Source organism: Notothenia rossii (genome assembly GCF_949606895.1).
Source record: "Notothenia rossii genome assembly, chromosome: 5".
Lineage (NCBI taxonomy): Eukaryota > Metazoa > Chordata > Actinopteri > Perciformes > Nototheniidae > Notothenia > Notothenia rossii.
Genome location: NC_136903.1, coordinates 10,945,089 through 10,962,403, shown reverse-complemented (window position 1 = coordinate 10,962,403; position 17,315 = coordinate 10,945,089). Strand labels below are relative to the sequence as shown.

The window sequence follows — 17,315 nt, the reverse complement described above, 5'->3', positions numbered from 1 at the left end:
TGCATTCAGCAGAGTCTGAACCGGCCTGCTTTTCTCTACCCTGTACACAAATCTTATCCTCAAAGACTCTATCATCTCCCAAAGCGTTCTAGGATGAACTCCTCTCCAACCTCATTTGCATTGATATGAAATTTGGTCAAATTCTCATAAAGGGGGAGAACCCCTGGGTGATAACTGGGTCACTAGCCAACCATAAAGGAGAACCCCTACAAGCCACCGCCAAGGAAAACAGGACTCAGACTAGGACTCATTGTGTCTGCTATCTGTCGCTACACAATGAGCCGTCTCATTCTTTGGGACGGGTGTCATGAGTTCAGCCTTTATCGCCACGACCCGCGTTTGACCTCGAAAGGAGGGTAGAGATGCAGCTGAAGAGGCCTCGTCGAAGCTTTGGAGACAGAAACACACTGCCCGGGGTGCTTCTATTGGGCTCATCACTCAGGGGGAGCTAGTAAAACAACAATGGAACACATTGACTCATGCAACACACATAGAGCTAAATGCACATGCTCAGAAGAAATATCTAAAACATGTCAATCCAAAGCCTTTTGCGAACGGCTTATGATGGGCAGATAGAGAGTTTAAGTAAACACCAACAGCTACATAGTAATGTGCAGCGTCACGGGCCCCCTGACAACAGCGTTTATTGTTTTGTGAAGAGAGAATGGGTTAGGGAGAGGGTAAAGAAGCTAGGAATGACAGGGTTTCCACCATATCTGCAGCTGGAGAGCAGGTTGGGTTGGATGTTTCTGACATTCAAGGTCAGATGACATCTGAGCAGACAAACAACTGCAGCAGTGGATCAGTAATACCCCCGGGTATGTAAGGGCTGGGTGAATATGTCTACACAAGGCTTTGTTCTCATTTGATTAGACTAATACTGATTTGATACCTCATGTAACCCTTACACAATTTTAAAAGAATGTAACTTATTGTAATAATAATGTTTAATGTCCTAACAATAATTTACCTGAATTTACTGGTAATTTGCAATCAAATGCATAATATAGTGAACTATAGAGAAATATTACCCGACTTCTGTGTCCCTTTTTTGCCTTTTTTATTTTGCATGGTTTTGTTTTTCTGGCCCACAAAGTATGTTCTCATCAACTACACTTTTTCCAGCTTTTAAAAAAAAACATATATAAACCCATTATACAGCGCACCAAAAGACAGATAGACAAAGCTAGTGAGTAGCTTGTAAAAATATTGCAGCATTTAGAAGTCGGTTGGGTGTGTAAACACGGAAATGTTTGTTGTAACAACTATTTAAGGCAATAATATGTCAATTCTGAGTTTTCAACTCCATAGCCTTCCAAGTGACCACAAATCAAGAACTGTTTAATTAGAAAATAAGTTGGCGTGTAATAAGTTGGTGTGTACTTTCTCTTCCAACTCTGTGTACACTCAATTTGACTGTCATCAATTGAACCACTATAGTTTTTGTCAGTATGAATTGCCCCGATTTTAACCTTACCCCAACATTATAGTGTTATTCTTCCATAGGCAAGAACCCCGCCACACCCAGCTCTCTCACACACAGCTCTCTCACACACACACACACACACACACACACACACACACACACACACACACACACACACACACACACACACACACACACACATACACACACACACACACACACACACACACACACACACACACACACACACTCATATTTGATTTCCACTGGTTTCGGAACAGATTAAACACCAGGGCTCGGGTCTGGGGTCAGCTCCGCCGCTCATACTGTACAAACATTCCACATCCGTCTGAGGGCAGGGCGGACCTGCTGTCAGTCAGAGAGGGTGGAAAACATTTACAGTCACATCGTTTGGACGCCCAGCAGGAGCTTATGTCAGCTTCACGCACGCACACACACACACACACACACACACACACACACACACACACACACACACACACACACACACACACACACACACACACACACACACACACACACACACACACACACACACACACACACACACACACACACACACACACACACACACACACACACACACACACATATGCAGGGCCCCTGGATTTGGAGTCTTATAGATAATTGTGCTGTCAGCAGTGCTGTTCTTATATCTACACATGCAAACTAATTGGCCTTTCTTTGTGATCAGGCAGATTAGTGACTGGTGTAACATTTGATGTTAAGTGAGCTGTGTCACTCCTTTGATCTGCTCCTTAGTTGAGCTACTTCTGTACCAAGCAGCCACTGCGTCAACAGGTGGCTGTTGGCAGCTGTTTTAGTTTTACACCTCACATCAGTCTCTAGTGTTTCTCTGTTTGATTCAGATGTATCTTTCCAGCGTTTTATCATTGTCTTGTTCTCTGTTATCCTTTGTATTGGTCTTCTTTTTCCTCCCCTTTTCCCCTAACTTCACACTATGTGTGAGAAAGACAGCTGTGTGTTGGATGTGGTTGTGCGTGGGTTTGTTTGGGCACATCTCGCTGTTCAGTCAAAGATGAACATACGCTCACGATCTGTGATGTTAATATGTCTCTATATCTCTATGTGTGTGCGTATGGTACTGTATGTATGTCAGCCAGCTGTGGAGGTAAGCACCTTTGCAGACTTTTTCTTACACAGGAAGTAGATAACTTTGATGGGGGGGTGTACCGACATCAAAAAGAAAAAGCCACATAAAAAAAGCTTTGTTCTGCCAGTTGTACCTTTATATCCGTCGGTAAAAATATGATTTTACAAATAGTTTGAGTCCCATGATTTGGGTAAACCTCATGCTAAATGGTACCTAAATAGACTTGATATGATTCATGTCTGTGAAAAATGCAAGGCTCTAGTAGCAGCACCTGTTCTGGTTCTTCTTTGCCCTGTGGTGCACTGTACGTGGGGCTGGATATGTCTTGTTTTGACAATGATATCGTGTTCATTGCATTCCCTGTTGACACAACAGCCATGCACCCCTCCATCACACTCCAGCTCTTGTCTCTTAGTGTAAAGTCGGGAGAGGAAAACCAACACACAGTCCTAACTCTGCCAATCCACTCCCCTCCTCTCGTATCGCCGTCGCTAGGCAGCACCTTTTTTTCCGGCAACCTCTTTCTCTTCCTCTTTTCGTGCATCTGAAAGGGGTCAATGCCTCTGCATGATGGAACCACGGGGCTAAAAGTCTTTGGGCAAGACACTGGAGGAGTCCACTACTAATTGCTCTCAGCGAATCCCTAACCATTGTCCTCCGCTGGGTTTGAATTTGAATTTGAATGGAGGTAGCTAGCTGGTGCTGAGAGTGTAAGGTACACAAATGACTGTCACTGGGAATGGACAGCAGCGCTACAGGGATTGTGAACGTGTCCCCTAAATAAGCACTGTTGGCTTTTTGGCTCTGCATAAGTTACGGTGTGTTATTGATGTACGCTTGGCTGAAGTAGTGTTGGGATTGAATGGAAGATGTTTTGGTTTGGACATTTTGTCAAGAGGATTTTCTTTTGGCCTTTGTGGAGGGGTGCTAAGTTGTTCCCTTTTGCCGCATCACGTTACATCATTAGACACATTAATCATTAAGAATGAGAAAAAAGGAGTAGCCCAAAGCTGTCCCATTTGCCGTTCATACTACTTTATCCTCAGTGCTGTTTCCCTTTATCTTCACCTACGACTGCGGGGCCACTGTAAGACAAGTTCAAGTTCCCTCTTCAATGCAAAAGCTAAGTCAATACATCCAAAAGAAAGATGGAAAGACAGTGAGACAGACTGACCAGGGCTGCCCCGACAGATAGACAGACAGCTGAACAAATTGCCAGACCTCCCCCTCCCTGCAGTTCACTTGTTCCTTCTCTATAGAGGCGAGGGTCCTGGTCCGTGTCCCCCTCTTCTCCTGCCCCACTAGTGGTTAATTGAGCTCCTGCCAGGCCTCGCCCCTTTATTGCCTCCATTTGTCAAAGCCTGCGGGCCTGAATGGTGCCAGAGACCTTATACAAATGAAGAGCCTCCTCGCCTCTCCATCCCTCCATCTCTTTAGCGCTCTCTCCATCAAACAGGTCTGACCCAGGGCAGCTCAGGGCAAACAGTGGCCTAACAAAGGCAGTGGCTCAACCAAGGGGTGTGGCTGATGTTCTCTTCCAAGGTCGGTGGTGATAAATCTCATTGGCAGATGTTATGAGCTTACCTTGTGGCACCCACATCTTCTGCTCCCCAAAAACGGACCTGAAAAGCAGCAGATTGAAACACGTGCATCATGGTTTTGTTGTGGATTAGTCCAGCCCCCGTAGACCTCAGAGTGGGAGACAGGTGTACAGTGGGAGGTATTGTAGGGCGCCAGAGTCTGTCCAGTGTGAGGCTGTCATCAGCACATGTGCTGCTGCCATCCCGCGGTCTGCATACTGCAGATAAGAGCGGCCATTCAGCCAAGAAGCCATTCACTATAGTCATCTTTGTTTGCCTAGGCCAGAGACAGACCTGTAACGTACAGAGGAAGACATTGGAGGGGGCAGGCGCTCTCACAGGCAGAACAAAATACAACGAATAATGACAGAGTGAAGGAAACGGAGAAAGAAAGAAAGTCGGTGCGGTGCCATATGGAAACGAAGAACACAGGAGACTGTTTGTCTGTGGTACGTGTGTCGGCTGCCACACGTACCATATCAGATTAACGCATAATTACAATTACAATTGAAGTCTGACCAAGCTTTTATAAAGCCAGGCTGTGGCTCGCTACTTCTTTGTGGATTTTGTCCTCGTCATAGTGTAAATTACTGCCTAAAGTGCCTCTTTACTGATTTATGACCCAAATCCTACTGTTTTGGTGTCAGGATGACTTTCAGGCATACAGTATCGGCACATTTTTCACCTTAAAAGCACCTCTTATTTTTGGTAAAACTTCTTATTCTGCTATGTAGAAGGTCATCTCATTGCGATTCAGGTTTCTCAACTCGGAAAACTGCAAAATACATTTTTAGGGGTTGAAGAACATAGTATACATTTTAGGGCTAATGGCATACTAAGGACAAGGGACACATACGTACTGTGCTGGTGAAATAAGATGTTCAAATGTAATCAACAACACATGATGATAATGTTTACTTTTGTGCTGTCATGTAGGGTAAAACAATGTATTGGCCAACATAACAACAAGTACTAATAGTGTCCTACATCCTTTCAACATTGTGTGGCTGCTCACTGAGCTGCCATCAGTGGTGAACCTGGCTCACCAGCTTTTTAGCGGTCTTTGTGAAACAGTAGCAGAGTCTTCTGACTGGAACCATCATATGCAGGTGTGGTGGTAAATATTTGTGCCCTATAGGCCAACTAACACTGATTCACCATGGTGAACCTTCACTGTGACTGAGTGTTTTTCTGCTGCCCGCATCAGTTTATGGTTTTTAATGAGGGCTTCTAAACGTTCTTCAGCTGTAATTGTACAGCTGCCTCTTGTTGGTCATTGAGTGCCCTGTTTAATATGGTATTAGAAGCAAAATGTTTGCACATTGCAGGAAGCACATAGACATTCTCCTTCACTTTGAACCACATTGAACCCACACTGAAATATAATTCACGGTGGGTACTTTTCTTTTGCAAAAGTAAATGACTATGTCTACCTTGGGATTTTCTCTTTAGTAATTGTTTTGGTGCAGTTAATATGGGGATGTGTGAAGTTGAACAGCTCAGTGCCGTTTACTGGTACAATGGCATTGAAACAGGAACAAACTGCTCAGACATTAAAGCATCATCTGGCTTTCAGCTTAGCACATTTTAGATTTTGGGACATCCTCTTATGCATCATCCATTGATGTTTGTTTTCCTAAAGACATTGCGTCATATGCCTCTGTCTATTCCAAGGGTGAGCCACCCTCAATGCTTTTGAAGTTCAGGTTCATCAGCAGGATCGTGAAAAGTTCATGTCCAAGCGCCCCAAACATCAAAACGTTCCCGCGGTCGAAACTTTTATACACATTTATACATGTCTTTGGATGTGGTTAACAGGCTTTCAACAAATCCGTTGAAAGGAATGAAAACGTTTTTCATCATTTAGAAGTTAATACCTTTAAAAGGTCTTGTACATTATTAAAACACTAAACATGAATTTTCCTACAGTACTTTATAGACACATTTGATAGTATATGTGCAAGTGCAAAATTAAGAACGTGCATTTGTCCTTACCAAATATAATATTTTTTGATCAACATTGTTTCTTTGTTGCTGCTTTTCAGCTGCATCATAAGTTGTGAAGTCATACATCCATTCACAAATCTGCAAACATATCTAAATCTAGATCTATTGTATATTGTTGATGCTAGTACGTGAGATTGTGTGCATGCAGATGTGTTTTTGTATGTATTTGCATTCATCTGTGTTTGAGCTCGCACCGCCGGGGTGCCATGCCCCGGTGCAGAGTCTTTGTTGTGAGCGTGGAGCTGTGAGTCAGGCCTGTGGGAACAAGCCCAGCTTTTCCCCTCTCTCTCCCACGCTTTCACACTCATCCCATCCTGTGTACCTCTACTTCACCCCCGGCAATGGGGGGGTGGTGAGTCGTGAACACCGCCATGGAAAAACTCGCACACACATGTGTAAGGGTCATGAAACCCTGAGAAAGAGAATGTATATGTCACGGTATATACGTATGTATGTTTGAATGTGCGTGCATCTGGGTGTGACTTTTTTTTTCCTATTGACTCCTGGTTTTATATTCTGGCTGCTGTTGATTATTACAGACCTCACCCTTTCATGATGAACACTGATGTAATAATAGATTTGTATAAATAGAGAATAGGAGCTAAATGGAAAAGACACACATACGTTAATAAGCTGCCCACATTTTCTCCATCTTGCATTTGCTTTAGATCCTATCTGAACTCGTTCTGTGTATTTGTGTAAGCTTGCTTTGTTACCGATAGTAACTTCATGTACAATATATACTATATTACATGATATTTGTAATCTCTTATGTGAACATCATGTAAATGATCAGAAATACCTTATATATAATACCGACAACCACACAGAGGGATGCATGGACTGAAATGTAGCATACAGTAACCTCACAATTGCTGAGGCATTTACATGGCCTTGCCTATAGTCTTTAACAATTTCATAAAATCATTATCATATTAAAAATATAATACATATCTGCATCTCCTTAGACTTCTCCTTTCCGATGCATCTCTGGTTGAAACGTTTTTTTTTGCTTTTTGCATTTCGAAATAGATGCATTAGCAGGAAACTCAAGGTGAAGCGATCCAGTGATCCAATGGTCGATAAGTCAAAGGGTGTAAACTAGTGTAGTGCCCTGACTCCCATGAAGCCTTGCCAATTCCGTATCTTTCTCCCAGTCTCAATCTGGCATTACCCAGTGATCCCCATCCAGTGGGTGCCATCTGGCTGGCTGTGCCCCAATCAAAGAGCTTATTCGGGGGGTTAACTCAGCAGCAGCAGAGCGGCGAGGGTGGGTGCGAGGGGCAGAACCAGGCAGCCGGACCAGACCCAGGCCAGGGGGCTTTGAAGCCCCTCACCCTAACCCACAGACAGGGGTCTGGACCAACCAGCCAGAGCCAGAGAGAGAGAAGGGCCTTTATCAGCAAGGCCGAGTACAATTGTAGTGTGCAGTGTGGGAGTTGGGGGAGTTAACTCTTTGTATAGATGAATGGATGAATAGGAGAGGAGGGCTGAAACACTAGCATCTCCCCCTCCTCACTAACCCACCCCACCAATGCTGGATCTCTGTATGTTTTAGGTCGGCCATCTCGGGGCCCCAGGGCCCCTCTCCATGGACAGACCGACAGATACCATCAATTACCAAGGCAAGCCCCTGGCCACCATATGGCCGGTAGCTGTATAGGAGAGGAGCCTGTTCCCTTCACAGCACCAGCCTGCATATGCTGCGAGCCAACAAGCAGAGATGGTGTGTGTGTGTGTGTGTGTGTGTGTGTGTGTGTGTGTGTGTGTGTGTGTGTGTGTGTGTTTGTGTGTGTGTGTGTGTGTGTGTGTGTGTGTGTGTGTGTGTGTGTGTGTGTGTGTGTGTGTGTGTGTGTGTGTGTGTGTGTGTGTGTGTGTGTGTGTGTGTGTGTGTGTGTGTGTGTGTGTGTGTGTGTGTGTGTGTGTGTGTGTGTGTGTGTGTGTGTGTGTGTGTATAGTGCTGTGCGGCCACAGATTTGGCTAGTGTTACAGGGTGGCCTGCGTGTCAAGGGGTCAGGATCACATTACAGGATTGAGTTTTACCTGTGTGCATTTGTGGGCTGTTGTACATCTATCTTTGTGTCGACCGAATTGAGTTTTGGCTCCAAAACATGAGGACATTTCAGCTACATTTGACTTTCTCTATCCACTGTTTCAAAAGGCAGTTTTGGTGTTCAGACTTTTAATTTAATTTGTATTATTATTTTATTCTACTAAATTCATCAAAAAAAAAGAAGTATAATTCATTCTGCACACACAAAGATGAACACAATGAGTAGAAGCTAGAGGGCTGAAGCATAGCTTATGGGAAGTAGCCCTCCCGTGAATGATCCTAATATAACATTGGCATTATTGCGTCAAAAACGTATAAAATTAAGGAGTACAAAGGATAAAAAAAAGTGAAAAAGAAAAAGAAAGTTAGGGCAAGAAAAAAATAAATGCATATATATATATAGTATATAGGAAACTAGATATAGGGTCATTTTCTGCACATGTCAATAGCAGTTTCAACTATCATTTTTGAAAATGAAAATACTATATATAAATATATACATATGTACACATGTACTTGGCAAATTAATAATAATAATAATACTAATAATATATGTATATAGACATTATGGACACTTATTTTCAAGTGACTTTTTTTACATTCATATGTTCACACATACACAAAATATACTTGGTTTAAGGATTATAATAAAAATGTGGATTTATGTACATTTAAGATTAGGGAACAACAGATTTAGAGTACCAAACCCTTGGTACATTTAATACACATTCAAGTCTCTCTTTATGCTCTTGTTCTTGCGTTCTCATGCGCATAGGACGGCCCGGCATGAAGTTAACAAATCAAGGGGAAACGTGTACATGATGTCTGTTAAAGTTTTCACATTGGCTGCATGCTACATTGTTCAGCACATGTCCTTTTATAAGCCAATCATCAACCAGGAGCTACATGGTTGATGAAATCCATTTCTGCACACATGGAATTATAAAATTGGTGCAGTTTGCAGGTCCACACATGAGATCAGAATGACCTGCACAGAAAACAGTAGGCCTGAGCAAATCTTTTGTTTCCCCAAAATGTCAATTGATTGCTAGAATGTCTCTCTTACTATTTACCAGGGACAGTGTTTCCTTGCTTATCCCAAAGTTATTCATGTTGGTCGGCAGCTGCTACACAAAATAAACAGGAAGTGTGCAATTGTGATTCACACATAGACTGCTGTATGGACATATACAGTATGTGGGTAATTCAGAGTCCTCATATCATCTTTGACTGGTGTTAAGAATGCCTTTCTGCAAAGAACCAGCCATTGTCAATGTGGGAGCAATGTTCCAAGTGTGTGTGTGTATGTGTGCAACAGCGATTCATGCTTCATCTGCCAAAGCCATTATCTTCCCCTTGACAGCCAGTCAATACACATGTTCAGACACCTGTGAACCAGATACTTGAAATTAGGGCTTGTTTTTGCAGAAGAGGCGCATACAGTAAGGAAGTCAAGCTGTTTTACTGCTCTGCACTCCAAAAGGACACATCTTCCCAAATGCATTGTAATTTAATTATAACTGTCTGTTTGAAATCAAACTGCAAGTGGAAAATAAATCCTGCTCTTGCCGGTCCGCCCCCACTCACTACATGCCCATTAACAAAAAACACATTGCCTTATGGGTGAGGGAGGAAGGTTAAGCGAGAGAGAGAGAGAGAGAGAGAGAGAGAGAGAGAGAGAGAGAGAGAGAGAGAGAGAGAGAGAGAGAGAGAGAGAGAGAGAGAGAGAGAGAGAGAGAGAGAGAGAGAGAGAGAGAGAGAGAGAGAGAGAGAGAGAGAGAGAGAGAGAGAGATGTTTCTGTTTGATATATAATGTGAGAAAGAGCCAACAGCAAAACAAGGAAACATCTGGGTGATTAATCTTTTGGAAGGGAGGAAAACAGGGAGGCGAATAGTACCAGCCAGAATAGGCACACATTCTTACACACACACACACACACACACACACACACACACACACACACACACACACACACACACACACACACACACACACACACACACACACACACACACACACACACACACACACACACACACACACACACACACACACACACACACACACACACACACACACACACACACGCACACACACACGCACACACACACACACACACACACACACACACACACACACACACACACAAGCACACACACAAGCACGCACAAACAGCTGGGAGCCAGAGACAGTGACCCACGTGAGTCACGATCCTCATTAATAATATATCAAAGCCTCTTTGATTGAGGCTCTGGTTGCATTAGTTAGATGGGGAAAAAAAGAAAGAAAGGAAATGTAACTACTGTAGGCCTATAGCCAGTTTGGGACACACTTGTTGCTTGGTGCTAGTTTTATTTTTAATTAAAGGGTTGGTCTTTAGAAAGTGTTGTTTTTCATTTTTAAAACCTCTACCCATCGCGCTTTTACTGGGAACAGGTGCTCTTCTCATTCATTCACCACACTTCTGCCCAATACAACCACAGCAGTTACACTTTCTGCCACTGTGCTTTACTGTGGGCAAAGCACCTTGCCTAAAGGAGGGAAAGTGTTACTCTTTCACTTTCCCCCATCCAAATAATGCCCTTTCTTTGGATTTTAACCACAGACCTATCATAAGCCCGCCTCTTTAACCTCTAGGCTACGATTGTGATGCTAAGACAGCACACAAGGTCAGAAAAGCCTTTTGGTGGGATGGCGTGACTCTGGAAAATCACATGTTATGAGCATGTGTGTTCATGTTATGTGTGTTCATAGTTTTAACAATTAATTATGTTTTAGTGCACAGTATGACCTTGCAACATTTAACTCAAAGGTGCAAAACTAAAAGTATTCTTTCTTACACTAAATGTGAAAAATATGCATCAACAATGCATTCCATTTGTTCAACATATGCTTACATTAATGAGCCAACGTACTAAAACGTTATTACAGTTCTTTAAAGCATTGGTACACACACTTTATTGCAACACATAGGCAGCTGCAGTTGTGTGATAGACTCTTTTCATTCCCTCAGGCCCCGGGCTATGAATCCTGGAGGCAGGACAGGGCACTTCTGTTTACTTTAGCTAAAGCTGACTTACAGTAACAGCAACAGGCCGCAGCATAACAACCCAACTGGGGATGAGTTGAAACCAGCACATTTTTGCTGCCTCACAACCTGATGAGATGGACAGATAGACGGGGAACATCTGTTAAAAATGAGCATACGTGCACTCACATGCAAACACACTCATACACCCACCAGGGCCCCAACAAGGGGTCGGATCATATTGTAGTGACTGCAGGTGTCCTGTGATCACCACACACACACACACACACACACACACACACACACACACACACACACACTGACAACACATGATCAGACCACACACAAGTACAGTATACACAAATGATGTTAATGCTCAAAAGGCACATCGCCCATGTCACGAACTGTTGGTGCTGTGATACTGTGACAGCCCATATTGGCCCCATCTGCTCAGAGGGAACTCATTGTACAAGCGTTTGACATGTAAATCACTGCCATTGTATGTTCTTCATATGCGCAGCAGTTTGTAATTTCCGAAAAAAAATGTCAATGTGTTTCAGCGTACAGTTGTTTAAACAGTGACCAAGATAAAGCAATATGATGCAAATGTTATTCAACAATCGTCATTACGTTCTTTTTCTAATGCAAACTTTTATATTTTCCCAACTGCCAGTCCACAGCTTGTAGAAGTACTCTCTCCAGTCTTTAAATGGACAGGAAAGGAGATGAGCTGAAACACACACATGCTCACTGTCACAGACACAGGGGTGCTTTGACCCATGAAGTGATACACACAGTATATCAGGCTGTCGGGATGCCCCAGGGCCTCTGCCAGGGCTTGTGTGTGTTGTCTTTCAGAGATGCAGGTTCCTGGTTGGTTGAAGCTGCAGGCCATGATGATGCTGACTAAGATCCACTCCATCCTTATGTTGTAGGGGCTTCCTCTCCCCCGGTACAAACTCTCTGTATGTTACACAGTTACTCAGCTATGAAAGTATGCAGGTGTGCAGTTGCTCTGTTGATTTATTGTTAACGGTATTTCTCCCTGCTCTCATTTGTTAGATTCAACATTATTCTTAACATAATAATTCTTGATTGTCTTTTAAATTGTACTTTCTTTAAATACTCCCACATGTATGATCCACTTATTTGCCAGGGTCTCAGTGTCAGTGTACATAGTAAGTATGTTTTTATTTATGTTTCTGTTCAAGCCAATACAGATTATTTTACATTTTTTTATTTCAAAAAGAAGTTCATAACCTGGAGGTAATGCACACCTGGGTTTTGGCGAGCCTGACAATAATGAGCAAAGATGGATGATTCAATATTCCAAATTGACCTATCCAAACTGCATCACTATTGTTCATAGACAAAAAACACACACACACACACACACACACACACACACACACACACACACTCGCACAGTTTAGTGGTGCCATGGTCCCACTGTGCTGGCCTCTTCCACTCAGACACACTGACATTGGAGGGCCCTGAGAGCCTCATGTTAACCCTCCTACAAAAAAAGAATGCACACACTCGTTGGTACACTTGCACAAAAACACACATGCACTACACAATGTACTACAGAGGTTCACACAAAGTATAATTAGAAAAAGCACCTAACAAAACACATGCACAGAGGCAGGAAGTGCAGCCAGTGGCTCTTGGCTGCCAGTTCAAAGCACTCCTGTTCGTCATAAGACCAGATCCTTTATGAATGTCCTTTCTCCAATTCAGTGGAGTGACAGGCAGGCTGCCCACTCCAGTGTGTGTGTGTGTGTGTGTGTGTGTGTGTGTGTGTGTGTGTGTGTGTGTGTGTGTGTGTGTGTGTGTGTGTGTGTGTGTGTGTGTGTGTGTGTGTGTGTGTGTGTGTGTGTGTGTGTGTGTGTGTGTGTGTGTGTGTGTGTGTGTGTGTGTGTGTGTGTGTGTGTGTGTGTGTGTGTGTGTGTGTGTGTGTGTGTGTGTGTGTGAAGCTTAATTCAGGATATGCCTCCTCTCTAAGGAGTATGTGCTCATAATGGAATTAGTATGGTAACGGTTTTCTCAGGTCTTGCCCTGTCTTTGATGGTGAGTTAATTAAATAGACTGTGATGTGTTTTGGTGCTTTTTTAGTAGATGGATAATCAGTTTTAAATACTTTAATGTAGGACAGTTACTCTTGAAGGTGTTTTGATGTCAGCAACCCAAATTTCAATATGTCATATTTTCTAACTTAGTCCTTCTTTGATGCTGTGTCATCCACCTTCAAATTACAAACAGGAAGGTTTATTTTAACCCAAGTCTGACTCACAAGTTTGTTGATTGTCTGCCCTGTTTTTGAAAAAGTCGGTCTTAAGAAAGGTACTCGTGATCTATACGTGAACTCCACACACACTGATTAATTTATCACGGCGAAAAAAAACGTTTTCTTTCAAATTAATTACTTAGATTTTACAGTGTGAAGGAATCCCAGATTAAATTCTCACTGGAAGTTGAATAATTTGGTTTTGTAAGCACACAAACACTAAAGTTGAGCTTTTTAATTGAGTTGAATGGTTTTTTATTTTCCCAATTGTAATCACCCATGTACAGCTTCCATTGAAATTGCTTAAAACTTGACAAACTTGGCATCTGCAGCATTATTTTGCCTCTAAATAATCTTTATTATTATTATTATTGTTATAATTTCCCTTGTCAGTAGTATCTACGCTGTCAATAATTCCACCAGTGTTTCCATTGTGATTGCAGACAATCCCTAACCAGTTCCATCCAGAGCTGATAGCTGCTTCAGTTAGTAGCTACAATAACTCTCCCACAGCCACTGAGGTGGAAGAGGTGGATGTGGAGCTGAAATCCCCACTTCCCCTCCTCATTCCCATACCCATTCCTGTTGTGGGGACAGAAAGGAATCCATCCGGTCACACGCTGCACAAAACCACGCAGTTAGGTCAAGGGGATGGGTGCTGGCTGCAACCGTGCCAGATTGTTATCACTGGATAATCCCCTCTGCGAAGAGGCTATGACACACCGACCGTGTTACTCTGTGACACGGCACATGATCTTTTTTTACATTGACCTATTTCTTTTGGGTTTGAGCACACATCAACTTAGATTACATCCACACAAAATGGAAAGATGTCACAGTGTGCTCCTACAATATATTACACAACATGATAATGGGAGTGCATGAAAATTAAATCAACCTTAATTAACATTGCAAACTAAAGGGCATGTATTAAACAGCATTAAAGATAAAGCACCGTATGAAACCCAGTTGCAAGGTGGTCTGATTTGATGAAGTATGAACATGCATGAAACCATGGCCTCATAATCAACCAACATGCCAATATCACAGGAACAGATGGTTCTGGAAAAGGGAAGACTGACAGAAATATAAGCAGGTGCTAATCTGTCAAGTGAAAGATCCTAAAGTCTGTTCAAAGAAAGGCAGAAATGTGGGCTTTCCTTTCTGACTTGGCTAGCACATGTGTAGTTTCATTTTGGATAATCTGCAATTTATGTAATGCTTATTTTGGTTAAACCAGAAGAAAAGACAATTACAGGCTGGTAGGGATGAAGGCATGCACACAATAAGACTTTTAGTCTGCCCTTGACAGAAAGGCTGTATGTTTCAATGCCTCATTCTTCTTAGTTTGATAACAAGTTACCATGTAGGTCTCTTATTACTTGTTTACATTACATTGCATTTATCTTATAATATGATTTTTTTAGAATGTGGTAAACATACATTGGATACCACAGTTATTTTCATTGAAGATATTGCATAAACAAAGATATAACGTGTTGTTAACCCCTTTAAAAGCAACTAAGCTAATGTATGTAAACCATTTTTGTTTATTTATCTGACATATATGCACAGTTGCATGTGAGATAACTTCAAGGGAAGGACAGAGGAATGAGGCGTTGCTGTTGTGTGGAAATTAAGATGTGAAAAATGGTCTCAGCAGGGGATGTGACAACGGGAGTGTTTATTACTCAGTTGGCCCCATAGCAACAGACGAGAGAGAGGGATCCATATCACTGTCCATATCAGCTGAGGCTCCCCTGGGTGTGTTGCTTTAAACAAATCCCTGTTCCCCCTATCTCAGTCACAACACTCCCACTGCTACAGAGCTGCTGTGTGTGTGTGTGTGTGTGTGTGTGTGTGTGTGTGTGTGTGTGTGTGTGTGTGTGTGTGTGTGTGTGTGTGTGTGTGTGTGTGTGTGTGTGTGTGTGTGTGTGTGTGTGTGTGTGTGTGTGTGTGTGTGTGTGTGTGTGTGTGTGGACAAAGTGGAGTAACGCAATGGCGGTCTGTGTTGGTTTTGGAGCAGTTCAGAGTTCAGTTGGATGAATACCAAAATAACACTCGAGTAATGTTTGTATCCGCTGTGTTTATTTTTATCAGAACTATTTTGATGCAAAATCCTAAATCTTTGGGTTTTTCATTTCCTTGTCAATGTTTGTTATCACATTGTCAAGCATTTCTGATTTCTGCAAATGCTCATCTTCTATAACAGTGCTTCCCCATCTACTAACCGAAGGGTGCTTATAATGTCTCGGCTAATTAGCATCAAACTAAACTAGCACGAACGCTTCAGTTCCAATGCAAATTCCCCTTCCTGGGTCTTGCCCTGGGAGATTGTAGTACGTGGCCCAAGTGAGCGAACCAAAGTGGAGCCACATATGTCTTGCATTTGGACATTAAAGCTGACTATTATGAGATTAAATCAGGGACTTGTGATATTCGGTTCAGATCTCAGCTCCCACCAGCCCCAGTCACGCAGAGGGAACGTTCAAACTGATATTATGTTCAGTGTGTGCCAAAGAATCACAATCAACCGCAATGAAAAGGAAGTGAATAGAGGTGTTTTGCCTTGAATTGTAGCTCTGATAGATTCGGTCCATGGGGAAGATTCAGTTGATACTGTAAAAGCTTTCTTAACTACAGGTTAAAAGGGTCGTAGGCCTGAACATAAAGCCTTTCTGCTGCCGTGCACTCATTCAGCAAACAGATACGCCCTCATGCATGTGTGTTTTTTCCTATGAGAGGTCAAACAAATCCAGGTATCCTTCTTTCAGACCCAGCTGCAAATCTTTTTTATTCTCTCGTTGGGTTTGTAACTTTTGACAGGGCGGCAAGGGCTTGACTGTTAGGCAAATGAAACCATTTAATTGTATTTGAAGCAGAAATGTGCTATCATGTGTGATGCATTATCATAAAAAGAGGCCCTGAGCAGTGTGGTGATATCTGATATTAATACTGTTCTCTGCACCCACTCACCCCACTGATGAGGGCCCTGTTAAAAGCATTTTTTTTTATTATCATGTGGCAAATACTGTAACATGTACAATAAAAACACAAGGATGTGACAGAAGCCTTAATCATGTCAGTGCACTTAAGAGAGGGAGGAAATCTGAATTAGGAAGTGTTCTTATGTACTGAATTATTACTGTGTGTGTGTGTGTGTGTGTGTGTGTGTGTGTGTGTGTGTGTGTGTGTGTGTGTGTGTGTGTGTGTGTGTGTGTGTGTGTGTGTGTGTGTGTGTGTGTGTGTGTGTGTGTGTGTGTGTGTGTATATATTTTAGAGTGTCTCTCATTTCATATCCATGCATACATCTCAAGTTGCCTTTCTTCCTTTACCAAACTTCCTGGTGCCTTGTTCATTTAGTGGACATAGTGTGTGTGTGTGTGTGTGTGTGTGTGTGTGTGTGTGTGTGTGTGTGTGTGTGTGTGTGTGTGTGTGTGTGTGTGTGTGTGTGTGTGTGTGTGTGTGTGTGTGTGTGTGTGTGTGTGTGTGTATTTGGCAAAGTAGGAGCTCCTCTGTCCCTTTCTTGTGGGCTTGTTAAGTGATGAATGACCTTCAGGCCGACTAGTGACAACACAGCTCATAATTACCGACTGGCTGACTGACTGGTCTTAATGGATGACCTGCAGAGCTTTTGGAAGACATCACATCCACACACACACACACACACACACACACACACACACACACACACACACACACACACACACACACACACACACACACACACACACACACACACACACACACACACACACATACACACACACACTCACGCTGACATGTATCCTTGCATTA

General features: G+C 42.7%; 1 protein-coding gene across 2 annotated transcripts in view; it reads left to right on the top strand.

Moving 5' to 3' along the window:
* kcnq1.2 (potassium voltage-gated channel, KQT-like subfamily, member 1.2) overlaps positions 1–17,315 on the top strand; it is a 166,586-nt gene that overhangs the window by 64,544 nt on the left and 84,727 nt on the right. The window contains exon 13 of one of the 2 annotated variants that reach the window (XM_079679905.1): positions 7,707–7,842. The exons of the other annotated variant lie outside the window; for it this stretch is intronic. Coding sequence (XP_079536031.1) covers positions 7,707–7,803 — 97 coding nt within the window. The 3' untranslated portion in view covers positions 7,804–7,842. Of the gene's footprint in view, positions 1–7,706; positions 7,843–17,315 lie in introns of those variants that run through there. 2 annotated transcript variants of the gene reach the window in all.